Source organism: Artibeus jamaicensis, unplaced genomic scaffold, assembly GCF_021234435.1.
Source record: "Artibeus jamaicensis isolate MK-2021 breed Jamaican fruit bat unplaced genomic scaffold, CSHL_Jam_final contig_444, whole genome shotgun sequence".
In the NCBI taxonomy this organism is placed as follows: domain Eukaryota; kingdom Metazoa; phylum Chordata; class Mammalia; order Chiroptera; family Phyllostomidae; genus Artibeus; species Artibeus jamaicensis.
In genome coordinates this window covers 11,643,909-11,670,708 of record NW_026521831.1, presented here as the reverse complement: position 1 = coordinate 11,670,708, position 26,800 = coordinate 11,643,909, and the positions used below count along the sequence as shown (strand labels likewise).

Sequence of the window (26,800 nt, the reverse complement as noted above, 5' to 3'; positions counted from 1 at the left end):
TGGAGAGTCCACAAGGCCACTTGCCTCGTCTTTGCAAAAGGTCACGGCCATAAAAAATGAGGAAGGAAGGAAACCATTCTAGACTAAAAGAGATTTTAGGGTCATAACATCTAAACGCAATGCTTGGTACTTGATTGGCTCTTATTTCTTTAAGCTATAAATGACATTTCTGAAGACAATTAGGAAAACTTGAATATAGACTAGGTATCAGAAATATTTTTTAAATGTTCTTAGACTCTGATGTATCAAAATGATATAGTGATCATGTAAAAAATATCCTTATTTTTGGAGTCACATGGTAAAATATTTAGTGATAAGGTATCATGATATCTGTAATTTTATTTTATAAATATATGTGTATATAAGTGTGCATATATACATATATATATAGCTTGTTAAAAATCAAAAAAGTGCATAAATTTTACTATATGTGAATTATATGTCAATAAGCCTGACTTTATTTAATACAGGCTACATTCAAATATAGAAAAATAAGCAGATATAGCCTAAAACAGATACAGTTACAGATGAAGCTAATCAGGCAAAATGTTTCTAATCACTGAATCTAGGTCGTGAGACTATGGAAGTCCACTGTACATTTTTCGACTTCTTGTGTCTTAGAAAATTTTCAAGGTTAAAAACCTTTCAAAGTTGTCCATAACTTACGAAGTCATGTAGCCATTGATGTAGTTCTGATTCAAGATGCGACCCCAGCAGCCAGCACCCACTTCGTTGTTTAAAGTGCTAAAATCTTCCGAAGACCACAGCTGCTTCTTAGTCAGCTTTGCATTCTTCACCGTGTGCGTCCCAGGATAATGAGCTCTAGGAAAGGAAGGGTGGGAGGAAATGGGCAAAGGTCAAAATGTGGCACATACAACCACTGGCTGAATACATAACAATACACGTCTTCTCCAACATGTTCTATTTTCAAACAATGGCAGCTTCCAGGTAGATGTCACACTGATTGCAAGCACCTGCTTCCCAACCCTATGTCTCAGGATGCTCTTAAGATAAGCCTATAGCCACACACTAAATGGAAAGGAAGATGAATGAGAAATGTGTTTCTGGAAACCAGAAAATGTATGGAAGCACGTTGACACAGGAGGCCGCAGCTTAGAGCCGTGCAAGAGATGAATGAGGTGGAAACAGGATTCAGACTTCCCAGGGGAGGCACAGAGTTCGGGACCCTAGGAAGGAAGGAGTAGGAAGGAAGCAAAAAATAAGACTCATGAGTCTATTATACACAGTAATACTTCCTCCCTTGCTCCTGGCCTTAGCAGACAGAGAAAGCTTGGCATTTACATCCCAACAATAACAAAAAACAATAAAAATCCACACAGAGTTCTCTCTTGAATAAACTACCTTGGGAAAATGAGAAGTTATAATCTCAGAGCAGTGCTGGCTCTCAGACTGGGTGAGGTTGCTAGGCAGTGGGGGCAGGTTTCCTGCTGGTATCAGGAGGGGCATCGAGGGAGCAGAGGCCCCAGGTGCTGCTAATCACCCAACAAGGCACAGGGCAGGGGGCCACCACAAAGAATTATCCAGAGAACTATCAAAACGGCAAAGGTGGAGAAGCCCTGCCCCCGAGGAATGAACGCTTCCCTTATTCCAGCATTTGAAAGGAGTCAGTCAGTTGAAGCGGAAATGTATATTTATTATTCCAAGAGTAAAATACTGGCGTAATGACAGTGGAAACTATTGATAACTGGATAAAAACAGTTAAGAAATTTCAAGTATAAAATAGAAAGCAGACTGATAGTTAATACAGTAATAAGAGAACACATTAGCTGAATAACTTTAGGGACATGAGTGTATACTTTTTAGGCCAACAATTATTTATAAAAAATGTAATAATAACACAAGCAGATAATAAAGATGGGATTATATCTTTGTAGTCTGGTGCAGTAGCACTCATTACATTAAAAGAATGATTTTAGCCCTGGCTGGTGTAGCTCAGTGGATTGAGCACGGGCCTGCGAACCAGACAATCTCGCGGTTCGATTCCCAGTCAGGGCATATGCCTGGGTTGCAGGCCGGTTCCCTGCAGGCCAGTTCCCAGCAGGGGATGCATGAAAGGCAACCATACATTGATGTTTCTCTCCCTCTCTCCTTCCCTTCCCCTCTAAAGATAAATAAATAAAATCTTAAAAAAAAAAAAAAAAAAGAATGATTTTGAAGTCCTATTAGAGTTTGCAGTTATTTAATTCCATTTTGGTCATGAATCTTTCCAGAGAAAGTCCTATTGGGGAACTCATTATACCTAGTAAAGATAGATTAGGGCACAACATCAATTAGGCATTTCAGGATTTCATGAGGAAAAAATATGTGTGTGTATGTATATGTGTGTGTATAAATAAATAAATAAAATAAAATAAGGTCTGCCTGGGAAAAGCCCAGCTGTTGTTCATACAAAGAGAACAGTTTGCAAAATCAGTATAACTGGGCAGCCGAGGAGAGTGTACTGGAACGTGAATGCACAAACAACGACAGCTTCACTCACTCACGGATCACGTCTGGTACAGAGTTTTTAGCAATATCTCACATCGCCAAATGACTCAGCCCCACTACAGCTCAGATTTGGCGTCCTGCGAGTTCTGGCTTTTCCCAAAACTAAAATCACCTTTGAAAGGGAAGAAATTTCAGACCATCGATGAGATCCAGGAAAATACAAAGGGGCAACTGATGGTAATTGGGAGAACTGTGTGAGGTCCCAAGGTGCCTACTTTGAAGGGGGCTGAGGCGTCATTGTCCTACATACAATGTTTCTTGTACCTTATATGTTCTTCAATAAATGGCTGGATACTTTCTGGACAGACCTCATATATACGTGTGTGTGTGTGTGTGTGTGTGTGTGTGTGTGTGTGTGTGTGTGTGTGTATAATAGAGAATATAAAAAGAAACATTTGAGAAAAATGAGGTTCCACCAAGATTTTTTGAGTCACTGAACTCAGGTGAAACAGGCAGCTCTCAGGACTGTAAATACACTTACAGAGACCACAAGAATGGGCGAGCAGCTGCCAGGGTTAAGAAATTACTGTCTCGGCACTGTAATGCCCAACTTGGAAAATGACTACTAGTATTTGTAATAATATTAATTTAATTGTTTTCAACTTCATCCTACCATCATGATACTCGGCCCCAGACAAAAGCCAAAGGCAAGGTCAGTGTATCCCTGGTTAAAAGACACTTGTATAAAAATAAAGCCTGGACAGTCCATGCCATCAGGTTGCCGCTGAACTTCAGGTGTCAGGGTGACGAGTAAATTCTGACTCTGCATTTACAGTTTTCTCATTTTCCAAATTTTCCCTAAGAAGCATGCAGTATTTTTATAATCTGAAAAAGTACCTCTTTTAAAATTACAGAAATAGGTGTTGTATCCCTTATTCAGAAAATAATAAGACTGCTATATTGCATTTAAACCTCATTGATTAAATAAATAAGCTGAGCAAAGAAGGACAGCACTAATACTGGGTCTCTGCTGATATCCGCATCCATTGCTAATTCAACAAAATGTGAAGGCTCTTAAGAATAAACTGTTTAAATGTACATACTGTATTTTGCCATGTATAATACATTTCCATGTATAATGGGTACCCATTTTTGGCCCAAACTTTCAGGAAAAAAGTCTTTCATTTTAGTTTTTTAATTCAATTATTTACTTATTTATACTTCGAAACAAAACCAAGTATCATATTTCAGAGTATTACTTTGTATATGGATATTGAAATTGCTTTCTAGAGTTACACTTTTAATACATAAACATAAATAAAAGAATCAAAAACATTTATATAGATATGGACTTAGTAATATCTATATATAATGTGCATCCTTATTTTTCCCTCAAGAATTCAGGCAAAAAATGCCCATTACACATGGCAAAATATGGTAATTAGGCAAAGCCTCTACCAACGCACAATATAGCATGGCCGTGAGTTCATCCTTATGGAGACCGAGTGGTGGGAACATGGATATACATTGTATTATTCTGCCTCGTTTGTGTATGTTTAAAATTCATTTAAAAAGCTATTAAACCAAGCACTGTCTTCACAGTGAATAAGGAGTAAATTCCACACATGCGTGTATTCTATTTTATGTAATGTGCATTGTCATGATAGATAAAATTAAAATCCACTTTTAAATGCTGGGTGGGGGGTTGGGAGTGGAATTGGAGGAAGGTACAAAATTCCAGGCATAAGAGAAATAAGTACTTCGGATGTAACGTACCATGTAATGACTAGGTAACACTGTTCTATAACATATGAGGGAGTCACTGAGAGAGCAGGATCCTAAGAGCTCTCCATGAGAACCATTTTTTACTTTTTCTTTATTGCATCTATAAGAGATGACAGATATTAACTAAACCTACTATGGTAATCATCTCACAATATATGTAATCAAACCACCATGCTGTATAGCTTAGACTTATATAGTGATGTACGACAATTACTTTTCAGTCAAACTGGAGAAAATAAAATAAATGAAATGGGAAAAATAAATACTGCTGAAATGCAGTGAGGTGCAGGCCTAGAAGGCTGAAAGGCAGATTGGACTAAGGAGCAGGGTCAAGGCCATACCACTAAGGAGACAGGACAAACACCATGGTCAGTGGTCACACCGCACCGTGGACATAAGTGTTCATGACAGAACTCCCAGCAGCAGGAAGTCTGAGAGCTGGGAACTAATTTCATGACATTGCTTTTTATAACTCTTAAAATTTAAATACTATTCTGCCCCTTAATCTAAACAAAGCCATGTTTTATTACTGCAAACATTAGCACAACGTTTAAAAATTACCGGTGCCTTTCATGGTCATAGAAAAATCCCAAATTCACACATTTCAAAGGAATGAAGTTTCAGTTATACTGGCTTTAGTTAAGTAAACACAAGAAAGCTACTTTCTGAAAATATAATCAAATGAGGAGAAAAACACAAAAAGAAAGTCACAGGCAATACTCAGAACAAGCAACCAGAAACGGAGTTTTCAAAGTAAAACGTTCCTAACCCTATAACATCAATTGCCTTCCAGAGCTCCGGGTCGAGCAGCATGGAAGCAGAAATGGGCTCCCAGAGGTTATCACTCGCAATGATTCTGACATGCTGGAGACCTTGGTAGTTCAGCATTCTTCTCAAAACCTTTTGCAGAGAGAAACAGAACATGAGAAAGGCTACGGTGAGTGTTCAGCTGCTGAATCAACACCAAGGTAATCAAAATCTCTTCAAAACTCAGCATCCTGGACAATAGGATCAAAATTATTTCTCACATGCTTCCTATGGAAAATAAAAGCATTGTTATCAAGATAATCTACTTCACAGAAATGCAAAAAGAAAATAAACAAACCCATGAGGTTAAAATGTCCTGGAGGGATTTTTGCTCTACCTTCAAAATTATGCTTAACCATAAAAACTTTGAGCAGGAGGGTAGAAAGTAGAAAAAAATTATAATAGTACTACCCAGAAATATTATTTAGGATGCGTTCTTCCAGGAAATTTCTTATACATAGACAAAATAAAATTAGAGTCATATAAACATACTATTTAGCAAAATGCTTTGAACTATCATTTTGAGTATTTTCCAGTATCTTTAAATATCCTGTCATTACTGAAAATATTAGTTCTCAATATGTTGTATCTTGTAGAAATAAGAAACACTCCATTGTGACCCTCGAGTCTTTCACATGTCTAGACAGGACAGATTTTAATAAAAATCTACCTGTAGGACTATCCACACAGGAAAATTAAAAGTACCAAGCCAAATTCTAACAGGAAGGAAGTCAACAAAGCACAGAGTGCCCACTCTGGCGCTCAGCTCTGTCCAGACACTCACACACCCCTTCCCATCTGCCACCCTCAGGCCCCCAGTGGGACTTCCCGGACACAATGTAAGAAGCACCTCACTGAGAACCCAAGGGAGATCTTCAATACAACACAAATAGCAAAAATAAAAGAAACAATAGCCCTGTCATATTTATATAAATCACTTGTTCTTATTATATTAAGCTCTGCTCCTAAAAACTAATCCATACCGTTTCCAGGGACCATCTTACTGCACTGTATGGAATATATATTCGTAAAGCTTATTGAACCTGAACACCTACGTTCATCAGCCATTACTGAACTCTTTAAATAGGCATTTTAACCAACAGGACACAGATTCCAATAAAATGCTGCTACCAAATGGCAATTAAACATTAAAAGTTTTTATATCCTGAGACATTTTACCGCAGGTAAACTAAAGGTTAAGAGAAAAGGAAATGGCCTAAATTGTTTAAAATAGCAGTTTTCCAAACCAGGTAAGTTGAATTAGAATGCAATGGAATTGGAACAGACTCATAATACATATATATATACAGACTCATAATATATACATTCACATATACATATATACAGACTCATAACATATATATAAAATATAATGCAGGGCTTATAGGAAATTACATATGCTTTAATCAGGAACATAAATATTATTAAGATTTTGCTCAAATTTTGTGTCACTACTAGCAAAACAAATTAACTGTGCTATAAACAAATACAGTTTTTAGTACTAATTTCCATAAAACCACAAAGGAATTATCGATTAATAATTTAAAGACTAAAAGATTTTAAAGTTGTACAGACCTTGATATAATTGATGTCGAATGACCTCTCATTCCAAATCTGCAAAACAAAAAGTCAAAAGGTCTGAACTAAAAGTTTTTAAGTGTCAAAAAAACAGACATTATCATGAAATGCCATTTGTCTCGTCATCTCTCATATCACATGAAAGGTCATTTTCTTACTTTACGGAATGGCCTGTTATTGAATGTACTGATAATTACAAGACAACATAACTTTTAAAATTAAAATACTATTTTTAAAAAGATAAAAATATTTCCTTGGTAGTTTCAAAAATTGTTTATTCCAGAGGTTTCCAAAAGTAGAACAGCCAACTTTCAACAAGTGTCGACAAGGAGCTGTGTGCCAGGTGCTACACTGGCACCGGAGACCTGCAGACAGAGAGGCGGCTGCGACAGCTCCCAGGAGGTTCCCAGAGGCACCTGGAAGCCAAGTGTTCCTAAGTGCACCACACACAGAGAGAAGCACGATGACGTGCTTCATCACAGAAGCAGACTCTTAATAAGAATAAAAGGAACATACACAAGTCTCTTGGGTTTAGGACCACAAAGCATGGGAATTTAGGGCTGAAAAGAGAACCCCCATGACTTTCGTCCTACGGCCGAGGAAACCATTAATAACAGAGATGGGCTAGAGTCCAGGTGCCGTAACTCTTTTTACTCCAAGTGACACAGGACAGAGCTTCTTACCAAAGAAGCTCCTCACCACAGCATGTGATTATTGAGAGGCTAAAAAAAGATGTGAATCACCCATTATTCACCAGAAAGAGTTTCTAAGTGTGGCTTTACCATAATAGAATACTATTAGACCCAAACCTATACTTAGTCTCACTATAGGTTAAAAATAGCTTAACATGTTGTCATACAAACTAAGTTTCAGTTATAATTTGGAGAAGGATAATAAGAACAAGTGTACACTTGCTTCTGGCTTACAGCCCTTGGCTCACTCCCCCTCATGTCCTGTACCATCTGTGACTGCAGTTTATCTGTTCAAGGATCTGCTCTGCTCACTGAACTCCACGAGAGCTTATTAATGCTGGTATGTGTGGAACATAATAGTTACTGTGCCGGTAGCACAGTAGGAACTAAATAATTGCTTTGTGGATTGCATGAAAACTTTTGAAGTCAGATTTGACAGGTGGCATATTAATAAACAAAAGTGTATGCAGACCTACTAGACGTGTAATACAAGGCTCTGTGGGGTACAACGCAGTCTGAGGCAGGCCTCCAGCCTGCCTACAGACCAGCTACAAAGACAAGATATCACGTTTTACATGTTTCTAATCATTAAGTAACAGTTTAGGACAAGGGAAGGCAGATTTCTGCCAGCCTGTCAAATCGGGCATCTGCCTCTGTTTTTATAGCCTGAGAGCTGTAAACAGTTTTTTCAGTTTTAAATGGTTGCCTTTTAAATGGTTACATAATTACCTATATAGATATCTTTATCAATCTCTTTTGACCTACAAAACCTAAATTTATTCATTCTCTGGTCCTTAAAGGAAGTTTGCCACCCCCTGGTTTAGAACAAGAGAAGAGCCACAGAAGAAAATGAGATTAATCAGTATTGCAAACACAGTTTTGTTATAAGAACTAGAGAAACTAGGAAAAGCTTTGAAAAGGGAGAATTTGAGTTTGGGTGACACCCAAAACAAAACAAACAATAAAAATAGTTCCAAAAATGTAAACAGTACATTTGTCCACCATAGAAAGGATATGGATGGGCAAACGTGAGGAATTAGAGGGTTACATGCAGTTAATTTATGTTATTATCAGACACCAATAGAACAACTTAGTCTCATGACACAAAATGGTTAGTCGACAAACTACCACTTTAAAAAATTACAAATAAGTGTGCCACAGCTAAGCATGTGTTAGATATATTACTAGGCATGTGTTAGATATATTGCTAAGCATGTGTTAGATATATTACTAACCCCAACATAATCAATGTCCAAATCGTGATGATGCTTGGCACCCACAATCCAGGTCACGACATAGTAGGCAGTCAGCTGCCGATTCACATAAGGCCAGTTGAAACCTTTTCCCAGCCATCCGGGGAACGACCACGGCAGTCCTGCGGAGAGGTAGAGTGGGTGTGACAATGCTGGCACTCTTGAAAACAAAGCAAAAGAAACCAAACAGAACATAGGTAAAGCAAAAAAAAAAACAATATAACCTGGCTACAAAGAAGATTACACACCCTACACAAATTCTCAAAATCCCTTCAATGCTATCATTTCTTACTGATCCCTAAATCAGATATGATAATTCCAAATGCTCTTGCAAGAAAAAGAAATAAAAACAAGCAGCAACAAAAACAAACACCTCTCCCAAAGACGATTTACCAATAGAAAGAAAAACATACCATTAACTTAACATCTTATCACCTAGGATAGTGGATGTTCAACATCCAACTTCTGCTGCCAAGGGCAAATCAAAGAGCTTTGAAAAGCCAACGCTTGACCACTCCTGTGAGGTGAGTCTAATACAAATTCCTCATTCAGTACAAAGGCTACTTCAAATACAAAGTAGGCAATGAAATTCAGCAAAACTAGCTTGTCTTTTTATCAATATAAATGCCAATGACTCAACAGGGGAAATAAATATTTCCTTGTTAAATGATGTCTATTAAATAATCCACGGTGTTCAAATACCCTAATATTATTTTTGGTGAAAAAAATGAGAATACTAGAAGCACTAATTACGATTCCAAATCCTAATTCTGTCACTGATATATTAAAATAAACTCAACAGTTAAGTTCCTTAATTGTTTATATGTTATCAACCTAGTTCACTACCAAAAAATTCAAAATCAAAATAACAAAATGTTTATTTTTCTAAACTCAGGAGGAATGTCTAAGTATATTTACATAAGAAATGTGACATTGAAATAGTGGAGCATTTTAAAACAATGAAATGCCAAATACATTCCAAAGGTCCACCACGTGTCAGTCTTGGTTCAGACAGCCTTCCGCATGCCAGGTTTCCTACACTTGAACGAGAACTGACCTTGAAGACAGCCCAATGGGCGAGTAAGCACTGAAGTCAATGGTGCTTTTTAGTGCTCCAAACATTTCCGGAATCTCTTACAAAAGTCCACTTACACGGAACACACTGACTCCTCAGTATTTAATTTAGGAAAACTTATACGTGTCCTTTAATGTCATTGTTGAAATCTCATTAATCTCACTGAACCCAGCCTGAACATGCACGCCTGTTTCAAAAAATCAGATTAATTTCAAATGATGGGAGCACGCCACCACCGTGCACACGTGAAGGTTTGTACAGGTAAGCTCACCGCTGGAAATGAGCGCGGTCCCATCGGGGGCCACCCACGATCCTGCCACCGGGACCTGAACTCCGAGGGGCTGGGGTTGCAGGCTGCATCACTCCAACCGCACATCCCGGAGGTTCAAAACAAACAAAACACCTTTTGTATGTAGCACTTCTAGAAAGGCGGACTACTGCTATGTATAATACATAATTCTGCAAATAGTTGGAATATATTCCTGCATGTAATATACAATTTTTTAAATAGGATTGCCCCTTGACGAATTTTGATGAGAAATTTTGCTAAAGAAAGTTTAGCAAAACGCTGCAATGGAATACTTTATAAATCTACTTTTGCCATTTACTAATTATCTGATCTTAGGTCAGTGGCATAACCTCTCTAAGCCTCTACTGCTTCTTATGTACAATGGGAAGAATAACGCCTTGCTCAAGAATTATTATAAAAATCAGAGATAATATCTAAGGGTGAAAAAAGGATGGCGCCTGGCACGTGCTTTGCTACTGGAGGAACACTGGTAGCATACTGGTAGCATTCGTCACACTGTTAGCACCCCAGTTTTAACAGAGCTTCCACGTACACGACTCGGAATTGTGAAGTTAAAGGAAAACAGGCCACGTAAGGATGGCCAACTTCCCTTCTTACCCACGAGTGTGATATTGGGGTTCCGCTTCTTAGCTTCCTTCATCAACCACCACTCATAGCCTCGGAAATAATTCTCATCGAGCATGTAGTGCATGTGGGAGGGCTCAGTGCCATCTGAAAGGGAAACAGCGAGAAAGGCAGCAATTCCATTATCGCTGCCCCGTGGGTGGGCCCGCTCGCCCGCCACACGCGCGCACACGCACATGCGCACGCATCTCACAAAAGGGGTGTTCCCGTTCCAATCCTGACGTGGGGCAAAGGAGAACAATCTCACAATGTAACTTGTGGATGGATGATCAAAGCATTATTATTTCATCTGTTTTCATCATCCTAAGCAACGTAAGCACCTTCCATTTCTATCATATGTGTTAAGAGATTAACATACTCTTCAGTGTTAAGAGACGTGTTACCACCTCATGCAAATTCCTGGAACTACATTCTGCTGGGCTCTTGGTCTCTCTGGGGTTTGCAAGTCCCACGTCCAACTTTAGAGTCACATCCCTCCACACCCAGCCTCTCCGTACCCGGTGTGAATCGCTGGGCTCCTGAGACCCAATTCTTACACTCCGTTCCTTTCCACACAAAGTACACACCAACACCACCACAGGGAGGTATGTATGTGTTTAACACAGATTACTTCCAAATCACTAACAGGAGCATGAGTGTACAAACTGCAGACTAAAGGTCACTACAATGGACTCTGACCTACAAATAATAAGCTATATAGTAAATACTGAGAGAATTAAATTCCTTTTTCTCCTTCCTGGAAACCTGGCCCATGAACATTTAATTGACTACATGTACAGCACAAAGCCAATCAAAACGGTCATTGAAGAGTGAAGATTGGGTGGTTAAAAATAATTTTGTTTTGAAAAGAAAAAAGAGCCACGCACCTGAAATACTGACGAGTTATATCTTACCACCTGTTTTATTTAAAGTTAGTAACAACTTACATCATTTACACAATATTAAAAACTTTTTTAACCTTTTAATGCAATTTCAAACTATCCCTACATTCTCTCTAGTGAATACCGCTTTTAGAAAACTGTAGATTTTTTTATTACTGACTACTTCAACTAAATAAACAATCTAAAGTCCAAATGCTGTTTTTGATGGGGAAAAAAATGTATACTTTGATACAATTTTTTAAAGCACTAGAGTGAAAAAAGAATACTAAGAAACAATTTACTATGCAATAATCAATGTAAAAATGTAGGCATTATTTTTACTCTGAAATTAAGTTTAACCATAGATTCAAACGATGGGGGCTGGGGGGGGGGAGAATCCCATTCCCCAAACTCCTACCTGTTGTCTGCCCATCACCACCTATTTCGACTTTTAGAATCTGCAAAGAGGCACCGAAGTTTGGCTGGAGAAAGAAGTAACAGCATTAACCTGTGATTCATCGTACAACGTACGAAACACTTCAAGACAATTACTAATCGCTGCCTTTAATTTTACAGGTGAGAAAAGCAAAGCCAAACTTCAAATACATAGCAACTTATCCCAATAGTAATTTTCCATTGAAAAAAAAACAAACTAGAATTGTAAAGGTGATCAAAATAATGGGTAAAGTTCACCATACTCTCTAAAATATCACAGGTACCACTAGACAATTATTTGTCCATTACCTTGAAGAGATAATCCAATATCTGAGAACGATAGGGCTCTGGGTAATTTACTAAAAGTCGGGAGGTTGCCTAAAAAAAAAGTTTCAAAAGTATGAATAAAGCAACTCCAATCACGAACACATTTTCATACTGTTTTATGCACCCCACCCATATTCACCAGCTCTTAGGCAAAGCTGAGCTGTGTGAAGTCATTTCCCCCGTTTTTTTGTTTTGTTTTGTTTTGTTTTGTTTTGTGTCGTTTGCCTGCATCTGTTTTGCTGCCCCACACCAGGCAAATGGAGCCACTGTTTGTCCAATTGCTAAAACACAGGTTCCAAGCAAGAAGCAAGTTTCTCTTCTACTGACTCGGGGGCTGGCTGGGAGGTAAGCTTGTTAATTCTATTGATGAACCTTCTGATCACAAATTTACCTTGAGGGCCTGAGCTCAGGGAGTGGTCACTATAAGAACTGAAACTTGAGTTCTCCATCTTAAAGCCATTTGTCAACTGCCGCATCTGGGGGCCAGGATAGGAAGGATGACTCTCAGGTAACTTCACCCCCAATATCTTGCAGGGAGATAATACAAGCAGAGATGCTGAAAGGAACCACTACCCTCCTCTTTCTCACTAGAGGTTTGTCGGTGCTCTCTGTCGCTGTTGTTACGAATGACCACACAATGACCCCCACACCCAGTGGCACTAGAGAACCGCACACAAGACCAGCATCAGAATGCATGGAAAGACGGGGCAGAAGGCGCAGGGACCCACACCAGACCACACCTAACCAAGGCTGATGACTGCTTGAACAAAGAAACCACAAAACCAGTGACTGAGCAATAACGTATCCCAAGGGAAAGAAAAAAATAAGTTTTATCATGAAGCACCGGCATATCACTTCCAGATGCACCCTAGGTTCAAGCCATTGACACCCTGCCAGGTGTATGACAACGACAAGAGCTCAGTGCTTGTCTTGTCTTTTTTGGAGCTCAATGTGCCATTTATACTCTCGTGTGTGCTCCCGGACATTTCAGTGGCACCTGTATCTGTCCCCTACAGCCAGAACCTCCCCAGCCTTTACTGAGCTACCAACGCTCAAGCCACCTCACACGCAACACATCCCCAACCGAACATGGCCACTTCTTCCTAAATCTGTTCTTTCTCCTGCCTTTGCTATCTTAGTAAAGAACAACAATCTGCCTTAACCATAAACTTAGGGTCACCCTTTCACCCCACTTCCCGTCCATCTTCAGTCACCAAGACCTCCTTACTGTCTCCAAAACTCCATCCCTTCCTCTTCAACCCAGCTGCCTTCATCCAGGCTCCTCTATTATTATAGGCTCAATGGTCTCAGAGCCTCCCATCTGCCTCCCTGTACTCTATTCTCTACACTGCCAGATTAATATACACAAAACACAAATCTAATCGTGAAACTTCTCTGTGTAAACTTACCAAGACCTTCTTCTCCGCCGAGAGCTTTCAGGATAAAGTTCAAACTGCACAATCTTATACCCGAACCCCTTAATTATTTGCATCCTAACTCTGACACTTGTCACTCTACATCTTCCTTGTCATTCTACATCTTCAGTCCAGATTAGGGGTCCGCAACCCCCTGGCCACACAACAGGAGGTGAGCTTGAATGTAATGCCTTTGAATCATCCCAAAACCATCCCTCCAACTCCAGTCCAAGGAAAAATCGTCTTCCACAAAACCAGTTCCTGGTGCCAAAAAAGTTGGGGCCTGCTGATCTAGGTAAGAATCAAATCAAACTGCTTTTTCTCTTTCTTCTTCCTGGAATGCACTCCACATCCAATTCATCCTTTATTAAGCCTTCTGCTCAAAGTCCCCAAGGAAGGGTACTGCTGCTCCCTGCTCCCCCACCCCGCCCCTTGGTTTGGAATAGGTCCCTCTCCTGCAACGCCCTCAGCATCCATATCTCCACCAGAAGTCTTTTTGCCCTGTGTCCCCACCACTGCTTTACTCTTTTCACTTTAAAATTCCTTGTGGACAGGGATTATGTCTTATTCAAGCTCATACCCCATTTATTCTCTTATTCAATACACATTTACTTAGTATCTTTTACATTATCATCTGCTGCACTGGTACAGGCAATCCAATTGCATCCTGATTCCATCATTTACAAGCTGTGTGGCCAAGGGTGAATCACCATGAGGTGGGTTATGGTACCCATGCTGCTGCTCTAAGATAAAATAAGATGGATGCGGAGGACTTAGCACAGTAACTGGCACACAGTGAGCTCTCAATAAATGACAGGCATCACTTACACAAATTGTTTTTAATAAGGTGGTCACTGCTCCCAAATAGCTTACAGGCGAGCAGAGGATCAAACGCTTAAGTAGGCACTTAGCGAATGAACCTTCTGTGTGCACACAAACCTACCTCACCCAATGCAAACAATGCTCCTACCCCACTTTAGGCCCTCATGGTGTGTTTCGCTGTTTTGAGGGTTATTTAGCCCTCTCTACACTCCTATCCTTAACACTGGAAGCTCCAACTTTAAGCAAACACACCACATCATCTCATTACTGCAAACCCCTAGTCACACCCATTGCAAAAGGATCAGCTAATGAGAATAGCCATTTAAGGGGAGACTTAGCCAAATGTGGAAATCCCCATCAAGCAGTAACGAATCACAAAATTACCAATCGCAATCTCTGAATGAGGCCTGGAGCTCTTTCCAGCCAGCACAGGAGGGAGCCTGAGCACAGTAGCTGCCCCGTAATAAGCCCTCAATAAAGGGCAGGCGTTGAATACACACAGTGGAACACCTGTTGCACTTACCATCCTCGGAATAACTTCCTCCTTTCTGACCTATGAACTAGTTAACTAAAACTAGTCGCGTTCCTGACGCCATCCCAAGGACTTTACATATTTTCTCAGAACATTCCTACCAGGCACATTATGACACAGGTATCACAGGTAGCACTGTGACCCCAGAAAAGAAACTGAGACAGAGAGAGCTTAAGTCACCTTCCCAAGGCTGTAGAGTGAGTGGCAGAGCCCAGAGCGGATGCCTGGCAATCTGCTCTGAAGTCCACATTCCCAACTACTTAGCCATATGCCTTCCCTGTCGGACTCGAAGAGTGAATGAGAACATTCCAAACACTTACTGCCGCAACCGTGCAAGGCACCAGGGACTCCGCAAAGAAGTTGACAATGGTGTGCAAACAAGATGTTGCAACCCTGTTCAGTATTTAATCAGTATTTGAGCTCCTAAGACGTATAACTACTACGCACAGAGACTCTATCAAAATAGATAAGATCCACCTACTCTGAGTTATGAAGCAATTCTCATTTTAATACTTTTAAGCTGAGTGAAGCATAATCAAAGACTGCCATTTCCAGCAAGTTTAAACACTTGATTTCACATCACAAATACCTACACCACGTAGGCCTAACTTTGGGAGCCCACCTGCATCACCACCTCCTGAAATGAGGCACAACCTTGAACCTGAACTGACCTATTCTCGGGACTAAGAGACTGGTTCGGGGAGATATGGAGCAATCTACCAATTCAGAATCGGTTCAAACCTACTTACACCAACTTACACCAGATGGCCCAAAAGGTTAAAACATTTCACAGTACTACCAAAACCAGTGAACAGATTCCTAGGGCCCCTAGACCACTGGCCTGATTTCATGGCAGGACCCTTCAAGCTTGGGATAATGGCAATGAACTAGATTTCAAACTATTGCCTATATAATTATTATAGGAGTGTCAGTATAATCCTATTGAGATGCGTACTTTCTAGGTTACAAAGGGCCCTACCCATGACTTTCAGCAGATTAGTTACCCAGGCAGTTAATATCCTCATCATTGACTCTGATGCCTCAGCATGAAGGATGAATTGCACAGTAAACCCTGAGAGATGGGTTCTTCTTTTTTGTGATGCAACTGCCTGACTTAAGCTTTGATGACTGTGCATCCACTTCCAAGAAGCATACATTTCAAAGATGGCTATCTCAAACACACTGCCAGCCACACAACTAAAGAGGCAGGTTGAGGTGGGGCTTTTAAGTCTAAATTCACCAACAGAGGGAGTCTGCAAAATACTAGGTGCCCACCTGCAACCCAACAAAAGCAGACACCTCAAGCCACACACCCCCTCACTCTCTTCCTCACCTGCAGACTCAGTGTGTGGTCCCAGGTGTCCAATGAGCTATGGTCCCAGGTGTCCAATGAGCTATGGAGCAATCTACCTTCTACTTTCTGGGACTTGTGAGTAATGAGCCTTCCCCCCACCCCAAGTTTCCTGACAGTTATTGCTGAGGGCACTGCAATCATTAACAGGAACCAGTAGAGCCACAACACTGGTTATCTACCTAATGAAACCAGCATAAAACATCCACCCAGCAAGCTAGCTCCAAATTGCATTCAATGGCATTTGAATTGCAATTGCAGATAAAAGTTCCATCTGATTCAACCCAGTAAACAACCCATTCAAGAGTTCAGCAATAATATTTTCAAATAAAATTAGCTTTAGCTTTGATCCAGGGTACAAAAAAGAAAATCCCTCCCACTCAAAGGTCCACCACCATAAACTCTGCGGACCCAAAGGTTACCAAGAATAAAACAAAGACCAGACAAAGGTTACATATAGGGGTGTCAAACTCATTTTCACCAGGGGCCACATCAGCCTCGATGTTGCCTTCAAAGGGCCGAACGTAATTTTAGGACTACTCCTTAACTAGGGGCAAGGAGCTCAGCGCTGCCACCGGGTAGAAACAAGGTGCCGGGCCAGATAAAACAAGGTGGAGGACCGGATTCAGCCCACAGGCCTTCTTTGCCACCTGTGGCAACAATCATGGGACAAAAATCAATTTTGTTTGGAGCCAAGAACAGCCATGCTACAAATTCCCACGCCTGGAGGCCACCTGACAGCATGACCAGAAGGCCAAGGAAATTATCAGCTGTGCCCACACGATTGGGCCCAAAGCTGGAGGGGTCCTCCTGTCCCCCTCACATAAATAACCCTGCCTCGTCCCAACTGTAACAGCCAAAAGAGGACTTAGGAGACATGCCAATTAAATGTAACTGGTATGCTTGATAGGGGTCCGGAACAGAAAAAAGAACATTTGCTAACGATTAAGGAAATATGAAGAGAGAATGAACTCCCGTTAATGTTCCCAATATTGCTTGTGACAAATGTACCATACTAAAGTGGAATGCTGATAACAGGAGAGCTGCTGCAGGGTCCCTGAGCATTCTGTACTGTCTTGCCCACTCTCCTGCATACCTAAAACGATTCTAAAATTAAAAGTTTGTTTTAAAAAATTCATCCCTTACTCCAGAGATCTTTGAACCAGAAAAAAAAAACAAACTGTCACTCATTACTCATTATGAGAATCAAATGGTGTGTTTGTTAAATGCAGATTCTTAGGCCCCACTCCAGGCGACGTCTGAATGGGGGTTGGGGGGCAGGCAGCATCTGCATTTCAACCGGGACACCAGGTGCTTCTCAGGCCCCCCAACGGGGGCCTAGCCACTATCCTTGCTGTTGAACCACTGTTTCCCCCTCCTTGTGCACAAAAATGATGTGCAGAGGTTTTGAAACTTCTACTGGGCAGCTCACACCCATCCCTAGGCAACACAGCCCCCCAGCAGTAAACAATTCTAGACGATAGGTTGGTACTAGTATAGCCCGCCATTTAGAAAAAGTTCCAGGCCTCTTGCCTTACTAAAGACGTCTAGAGATACCTGTCCTGTCTCCAGTGAAAACCTATTCAGACTTAAAAGATAAGAACAGACTGATAATTGCCACAGGGGAGAGGCGTTGGGGAACGGGGTAAAGAAGGGGTGACAGGATTAAGACATACTAATTGGTAATTACAAAATAGCCCTGGGGATGTAAGGTAAAGCATAGGAAATATAGTCAACAACATTGTAAGAGCCGTCTATGCCAAGGTGCACTTAAATTATCACAGAGGAAAAACTTTATAACCTATTTGAATGTCTACCCGCGGAAACTAATACAAAATAGTGTTGAATACAAACTGTATTAGAAAAATAAAATAATTTTTTAAAAAACTGTTTTGCACTGGCCCCTCTGAAAGAGCTCAGGTGCACCCTGCCTGCACTAGCGGTCCGGCGCTTCCCTTCTGACTCCGCGACCCCAGCTCCCTGAAAGGGAAAGGGGACAGCCAAAGAATCTCACGGGGGCATCCTCTCCGCCTCCGGACGCAGGCTCTCCGGCTCCCAGGATTTCTGCAGCCACCCTCCCGAGCGCCCTCTGCGGCGAACACAGCCCCGGCCCCGGTGCTCAGACTGAAAGTTCAGGTCCCAATGTCATTTTCTACACCTGTCATTCGATGGACCTCTAGATGCTCATCTGTTAAACCTAACTGGCTCCACAGCTTCATCCTAGACGAGCAAGCAGGGATCCCAGCCTGGCGACGGGCGCGCAGGAACCCGTGAGCCAGGGGCGCCCGCCCGGAGAAACGTGGGATTGGTGGGGCAGGAGGAGGCCGGCCCGGCGCCCCCCTGCCCCCGCCCCCGCGCCCCCCACCTCCCGCCGCTCACCCCGCCGCCGCTGACCGCGCCAATGCCGTCGAACTCCCGGCCCAGCCCGTCGGAGTCGTCGAGCACGTACGCGCCGCCGGGCGCCAGCAGCGCGCACAGCAGCAGAGGGACGGCGGCCCGGCCCGCCGAACCCGCGGCGGCCGTCATGGCTTTCATTCGGCGTTGCTGGGAAGCCTTGAGTAGGCTCTCAGCCATTGTGTGGGTCACATGACTCAGGCGCCCCGTGAAGCGGGTCCGGTCGCTGCCATGATGGGAAAGGGCAAGAGGCTGCAGGCGCCTCTACCGCCATCTTGGGTGCGGGCAACAGGTCGCGGTGGCTGCCGCGTACTGATGTGGGGGAGCCCAGCGAGCCTTTTCCGCTTGGGCCTATGTCAGGGTCCGGCACCAGCCTTATTGTGTGCTCACTCAGCTGTTTCTCCGCGGTCCTCCCCGGTTACAGCACTTTAGCTTTAGCGAAGGGGAAGTGGAAGTTCAAGGTCTGATAAGGCACCTAGGTAGAGAAGGCCCTACCATGCCCTCTACCGTCAATTTCAGAGCACATCTACCGTGCCAGTCGGTGGCAGTGCCGGACAGTGGACTGATCCAGGGGCTTGCAGCCCCTAACCGAGCGCCAGTTCAGCGGTCGAGTCACGTAGCTTTCTGAGCCTGTTTCCGCTCCTGTAAGATGAAAAGGGAAGAGCAGCTGCATAGGGACATGATTAAGTACAAGTAAGGTAATAGGCACTCGGTCACCCTTGGCAAACCGTAGGTGACAAGGTTCTCCAGTATGGTAACTATGTATATTTGGATTTTAGCTTCATAAACGACCTTGCACTGCCCGTTGAAATGGTTCTAGACAGATAACCCTAAATTGGTGGGGAAGTTGTGAATTGTCCTGGGATTTATGCCACATCCAGCATTGGTCTGAGATGTCTGATTTCCTTGGTATGGGAGCAAACTGCAGACAGAGCCTCTGCAAAGCAGCTATCCTCTTTCTTTTTAAGTTACTATACATCTAATCAGTTCCCAAGGAGAGTTCCAGCTGTGTTTATTGTCGAAACATAATTATAAACGGTGCCCCTTTCATCCTCGAAAGTGTTCTGGTTTGGATGGTAAGTTATACAGTCCCCTATATTTGGATCTCTTGTTTTCTTCTATTTCTTGTTTTCCCAGCACTACACATATTGGAACTCTCCACCTTCCCTACTGCCATCATGCTATGATACAAGTTAGTAACTATCCAACTTCCAAAGATTTACCTTCCCAGAACTCACTCTGATCCATCTGTTCTAACCCAGTGTGTTAAGCATGAGCCAGAGCACCAGTAGATGAAAAGCCAAGTGTGGAAAGCAGGACCAATTAAGTGACATTGGTCCAATCAAGATAGTATGAAGTATATAAAACCAAGTGGAGTCATTCATGTCAACCAAATGGCTATCAGTCAGCCATGACACTTGGGTTCAAGAAAGGAACTACCTAAGTCAGAATAGACACATCTGGCAAGGAGATACGCTTAAGATACCTCCGCCTTGATCAGAGCAGCTGTGTCTGCAAAGTGGGACCACCCATAGATAGGCTCCTGGGGAAATTCCACACTTGACATCAGTGTAACCAGGTGCTGAGCTAGAGGTCCCTCCAAAAACAGAGATGGTCCTCACAGCTATTGCTTGGAGGATGAGGTAAGTGGAGCAGGGCCACTGAGAGTTACTTTGAATATCTGAAGAACTCTTGGCCAGTGCTTTAGTAATGTTAAAAGCTGTGCCCATGCTTACAGCCAGAGAGACGAGCTTGATTCTAACCCATAATTTGATATAGCCAAGGGGCTTGGTATGCTTCAGGAGAGCAGGAAGGCTGCTAGCTCTAGGTCACTGGGCCACGCCTGTCCAGAGTAACAATGGCAGCCAAGAAAGGCAGAGAAAACCAGACTACTGGCAGATGTAACCCAGTGTGTGAGGAGTGGGAAATGGGGTAACAGAGGAAGATCCATGCTGGGATTTAAACCCAGGTACAGGGCAGCCATTGCCCTCTTGACCGTGTGGCTGGGGAAGGAGGAGCCTCTAGATTATGTAGCAGTGGTGCAGGGTCTTGGCCACCTGGTTTAAAAAGATGCAGAAGGACCCCCACACCCCTGCCACCTACCATGAGAATGAGATTTTGGATTAAGAGCAGAAGCCTACCTAGCTGGAAGAAGCTGGAATGCAGATGGGAATCTGCCCAACTAAGCTACAGACTTATATTTCTTTTCCTGAGACTGGCCTAGTTTGGCAAGAGGGGGAGGGGACAGCGCTGGCGGGGGGGTTCTAAAGAACATGGGGTTTAATAGCAGAATTCCACCATTACTCTAAACCTGCTTAATTTTTTAATAATAATTCCTTTCCTTTCCATAAGACTCTGGCATTGGGAGTCATGGTTGTTATTGGCGGCAAGCACTAGAACCCAGAGCAATAGAACTCAGTGGTTCTGTTACATCAGGGGTGTCAAGCAGAACAGCCATGTACCACCCATAGGTTCCTGGGCAAATTCCCCACTCAGCATCAGTGGTGCCAAGACATTTATCAAAAAGACCCAGAAAGGACTTCCACCAAGATGGAGGTGTAGATGGAAACTCTCTGCCTTCTCTCACAACCAAGTTTAAAAACAACAAAGTTTTAGCAACAAAAATGCAGCCAAACCACAGAAAATTGAACTACACGGAAGTCTGACAAAAATAAACCCTTCAGCCAAACCGGTAAGAGGGGCAGAGCCAGCAGCAGAGCAGGGTCTGGCAGGAAAGATCCAACAGACCTACCGGGGCACGACCCAGGCGGGTAGGCAGTGGGCGGATCCCAGGTGTGGAGTAGCAGCAGGCGGACCCACTGAGGGCCGACCGCGGTCACACATTTGCGCGCAGATTACTGGAGAAGGAGGGTGCAGTGAGACTGAGACAGACCACGCAGGCCCCAGTGGCGGGAAGCTGCAGAGGGGACCACTGTTGTCCCTCTCTGACCTTGTCCCCACACACAGCATCACAAACCAGCGACCTGGGTGGCCCCTCTCTGACCCCGCCCCCACATACAGCGTCACAAACCAGCAAGCTGGGTGGCCCCACCCTGGTGAACACTTAAGGCTCCGCTCCTCATATGTAACAGGTGCAAACAGAACAAAACATTATGGCTCAAGAACAGCTCAAAGCCCCAGAGCCAATAACTCTAAGCAATGAAGAAATAGCCAAACTCTTAGATGCACAGTTCAAAACACTGGTGATCAGGATGCTCACAGAACTGGTTGATTTTAGTCACAAATTAGAGGAACATATGAAGGCTAAACTAATTGAAATGAAGGGAAATGCACAGGAAACCAATAGTAATGGAAAGGAAACTGGGACTCAAATCAAGGGAGTGGACCAGAGGAAGAAAAAAATGACCAAACAGAAAAGGATGAAGAAACAAGAATTCAAAAAAATGAGGAGAGGCTTAGGAACGTCCAGGACATCTTTAAACGCTCCAACATCCGAATTATAGGAGTACCAGAAGGGGAAGAGGAACAGTCACGAGTGGAAACCTTATTTGAACAAATAATAAAGGAGAACTTCCCCAATCTGGCAAAGGAAATAGACTTCCAGGAAATCCAGGAAGCTCAGAGAGTCCCAAAGAAGTTGGACCCAAGAAGGAACACACCAAGGCACATCATCATTACATTAGCCAAGATTAAAATGAAGGAGAGAATCCTAGAAGCAGCAAGAGATAAGGGGACAGTCACCTACAAAGGAGTTCCCATCAGACTGTCAGCTGATTTCTCAAAAGAGACCTTACAGGCAAGAAGGGGCTGGAAAGAAGTATTCCAAGTCATGAAAACCAAAGACCTACAACCAAGATTGCTCTACCCAGCAAAGCTTTCATTTAGAATGGAAGGGCAGATAAAGTGCTTCTCAGATAAGCTCAAATTCAAGGAGTTCATCATCACCAAGCCCTTATTCTATGAAATGTTAAAGGGACTTACCTAAGAAAAAGAAGATAAAAATGATGAACAGTGAAAGGACGGCAAACTCACGGTTATTAAGAACCACACCTAAAACAAAGGCAAACTAAGAGGACAGCTAGATCAGGAGTGAACCATAGAAATGAAGATCACATGGAGGGTTAGCAACAGGGGAGTGGGAGAAGGAGGAGGGGGGAGAAGGTACAGAAAATAAGTAGCATAGACAGTAGGTAGAAAATAGATAGGGGTAGGGCAAGAATAGTATGGGAAATATAGAATCTAAAGAACTTGAGACACGTGGTCATAAACTAAAGGGGGGAAATGGTGGGGGAGGGGGTGTGCAGGGTGGAGGGGAATGAAGGGGAGGAAATAGAACAACTGTAATGGCATAATCAATAAACCATATTTTTAAAAAAACAATTGCAGAAGTCAAACAAAAAAAAGACCCCGAAAGGTGGAGTGCACCACTTTCAGGGTATAACTGAGGTGGGTCCCAGACCACTGCTGAGACACACGAGCTCCACACACCAGAATGCTGCCCCACGCCTCTCTGATCTCTCTTGGCATCAGATGCCAGAGTCTCTGCCCTGCTGCCCACCTGGCTCTAGAGAACCTTCCTTGCTAGACACAGCTCCCTTGCCCACTGTGCTCTCTCGGACCTGCAGACTGAGACTCCAGGACTCGAGTTCATTATCCCCCATCGATTGCTGTGTGTGTGTTATATTTCTCTTAGATTGTTAGAGTGTAAATGAAATTTATTGTATGTTGATGTTCTACGTACAGTGAGTGAACCTGCAATCAATAAAAGCTGAGTGAACAGCATGTAGTTACTGTGTGTGACTGGTCTGTTCCTTGGTGCCGGGCTGCTCAGCAGCCCGCGCTAGTGGAGCACTTGCCCAGCTGACTTACAGGAAAGACTGTATCACAAACATAAACTCATGACACCAAGTATGATACATCAAGTGAATGCTAAGTTTCCTTCCAACCCTGGGATTTTATTTCTATAATGTGCTTATAACATATGTATAATAATGTCACTAGGTGGGAAGTACCAAGGTTCTAATAGAGGAAAAGACCATGTGCGTGAAATTAGGAAGTTGAAGCTGTCCCCAGCATTAGTCACCCTATGGCGCATCGTTGCGCCTTGTACTCGGGAGGCACACCACAAATATTTGTGCAATGTGTGAAATCTGCAGAAGCAGAAACACACAATATTTACTAGGCTTGCTGCCAGGACAAACCACCAGTTCCGTTTAGTTCATATACCAAAGTAATTCTTCACTAGAGAAAATACCTCTTGTTTCAAGTTTATACTCTGTGCTCAGGAAACCATTAGACAATGAAGTTTCTAATAAAAACAAGCAAACGAGAAATATAAGCTGAAAAAGAAATCCTTGGACTGCTGGACATAGAACTCGAATCTCCTCAAGGTGTGAGAAAAACAGAAATGACAGTTATACAAGTGATCACATGTGGCCCTTTTCTCATGATCTGGCGGCCAGCTGCCCTCAGACTAAAGAGATGGAAGAGAGAGATTGAGAGGAGGAAGTCACAGCACTTTTCTGACCTTTCTCCGAAATAGCACAACTGTCGCTTCAGCCTGTTCGGTTCACTAGGAGTGAGGCGCCAAGCCTGGCCTGGTGAGGGAAATTAGGCCTCACCTTTTGAAAGGGGTATTACAGTTCAATTCTGAACTTTGCTCAAAGAAATGGGTGTTGTAAATTGTAAGTTGTGAATTGAGTAACCGTACAGTTACTCAATTGCTGCGTGTTTGCAATGGTATTTTAGCATCCTCTTCAAAAGCACTTAATAAAGACTAGCATTATTTTTTACAAAATTTCAGGTATTCCTATTGCTCTTGGATCTTCACGATAGTCTCTGCTCTGCTCATCCTGTGGGTCTTGATGTCACCCACAGTTCTGGGCAGCGGAACCCTCACCAGTCCTGATGCCAGTCCAGGAAGCCACACCACGCGCGCTGGCTCCAGACCGTCCCTCCCATCTGCTCCTGGCCACCCTGCCCCAGCTCACTCAGACTTTTGCATCTGTATTTCTTCTCTGTCCTATGCTTTGGTTTAAACCTCCACAGATACTAATGGATGACTTGCTTTACCCTGAATTCATGAAACACTTTTTGGCTCTTTAATCTTAAATAATCAGCTGGCTCTCCCCATCACAGACACTTCCGCAAGTCATTACAAACACTTCCACAAGAACTTGTACTTATTATCCTGACTTCACAAATTAGGCTAATCGGCAATCTGCAAATGGACAAAACATCGGAGGGAACTATTTGGAGTTAATGGTCTTAACATTTGCTCGGTATTTTTAGCAAGTGGGGATAATGAAAGCATTAAAGTTATTTATGTATAGGAGTCAGTGTGCTTATTTAGACACAGTAGTTTATGTAAAGTTATTTATGTATAAAGTTATGTATGTATAAGGTATAGGCATCAAGAAATAAATAAATATTATATCTTCTAAAAAGGTGTTTAGGATATTAAAGTCTCTAGTCTTCAGTTTCATAACATATCCCAACTTTAACTATTATTATATCTAAGCACATTCTTACTTAACCTCGAAGTCAAAAACACCTAATAAGTCTGAAATGAGAAGCTGTATTAGCTCAAATTTACTTAAAAGGTAGAGCCGAATGAACTACTGGTACAATGATGCATCAGAGAACGTAACTACCAATGAAAGCACAACAGGGTTAAGTACCAAGAACCAACACGAATTTGACCGCCAAGTGTTTCCAACCCTCCTCCCTTCTCAGAGGTTCCGTGGTCCCCCACCCCTCACAGTCTCTTACCCAGGCACCCGCTCTGTACGCCCGTCACTCCCTACCTTCGGAGCATCAGAATCACCTGTTAGGACACGCGTTGCTGAACCCCAACCCCAGAGCGTCTGACTCCTGGGCCTGGGGCAAAACCGAGAACCGGAGTTCTCCCACTTTCCCAGGTGACAGCAAGGGCCACACTCGGAAAACGGGCGCAATGGATCCTGAAGGGCTTTGCCACCATGCAGCGGCCAAGCAAGGTTTTACCTGATAACTTACTATTCTGCCCCTCCCAGGAATACTGGCATCTTTAGAAAGGAGGCCTGAAAACAAAACTTGCCAGACCCCAAAGAAAGATCGTCTAATAGTTACATTTTAGGCCCCTGACAAGGAATGAGAAAATCGTCTTTGCTCAATAGCCCTAGACGAAGTCTTAGCAAATGTGTTAAATTACAGAGCTTGGATCAAATAGGTGATCTTAACCCTGCGGATTCCAGTCTCGGGACACAGCCACAGGCGCAAGCAATAGAATGTTGTCTTTCTGTAACTCAACTACAATTCTATTTCAATCTGCCCTTCTGCCACGGTGGTGGAAACTTAATCACAGTCAATCCAGACTCCAACCTCTCTTTCCTCTGGCTCCCACCTGTATTAACGTCATAACAAAATAACACAGACTTCGTGACTTAAACAATAGAGATGTATTTTCTCGCAGTTCTGGAGGCTGGGCAGTTCGAGATCAAGGTGTCAGTAAGTGTGCTTTCCTCTGAGGCCCCCCCCCTGGGGTATCAGACGGCGGCCTGTCTCTGGCTCCTCAGGTGGTTTTCCTACGTGCTATGCACTTCCTGTGTCTCTTTGTGTGTCCAAATCCCTTCTTGTAAGGACACCAGTTATATTGGATTAGGGCCATGCTAACAGCTTCATTTTAACTTACGTACCCCTTTTAATGCCCTACCTTCAAATACACTTACATTATGAGGTGCTGAGGGTTAGGATTTAAACATGAATTTTGGCAGAGGAGTAGGGATACACCATTCAGCCTATAACACCACCTAAGTAAGATCCAAGGAGTTTGCACGTTGCCAAAGCTGGAAGGCAGCCGCTCAGGCCTTGGTTCCCCAGGCTGCTATGAGTGCTGGCCTCAGATGCCCTTATTCGGGTTTTCAATGGGGTGTCCCTCATCTGTAGTTGCAAGACTGCTTCAATGACAGACGAGGCACTAGAAGCATGCATTAAGTGGGCTGAGGCCTTCCGTCATTTTTGTGCCCCTCAAGGGCCTTGCAGAAATCATTCTACCCCGCCTGGGCTGTGCCGGACACAGGGAGCTTGGCGAGGCTGTCTCGGGGCACTCACACCCATGTTCTTGAGTCTTGCCAGCCATCCGGACTTCACC

At 43.0% G+C, this 26,800-nt stretch overlaps 1 protein-coding gene across 2 annotated transcripts in view; it reads right to left on the bottom strand.

The window, feature by feature from the left end:
• GALC (galactosylceramidase) overlaps positions 1-18,980 on the bottom strand; it is a 42,302-nt gene extending 23,322 nt beyond the window's left edge. The window contains exons 1-8 of one of the 2 annotated variants that reach the window (XM_053666090.1): positions 18,709-18,980; positions 12,177-12,245; positions 11,851-11,914; positions 10,546-10,659; positions 8,546-8,685; positions 6,616-6,654; positions 5,003-5,133; positions 667-822 (exon numbers count right to left, since the gene is read on the bottom strand). In XM_053666090.1, coding sequence (XP_053522065.1) covers positions 667-822; positions 5,003-5,133; positions 6,616-6,654; positions 8,546-8,685; positions 10,546-10,659; positions 11,851-11,914; positions 12,177-12,245; positions 18,709-18,888 — 893 coding nt within the window. In that variant the 5' untranslated portion in view covers positions 18,889-18,980. Of the gene's footprint in view, positions 1-666; positions 823-5,002; positions 5,134-6,615; positions 6,655-8,545; positions 8,686-10,545; positions 10,660-11,850; positions 11,915-12,176; positions 12,246-18,693 lie in introns of both variants that reach the window. The other variant, XM_037130303.2, reaches the window with a different exon arrangement.
• Between the last annotated feature and the right edge of the window lie 7,820 nt (positions 18,981-26,800).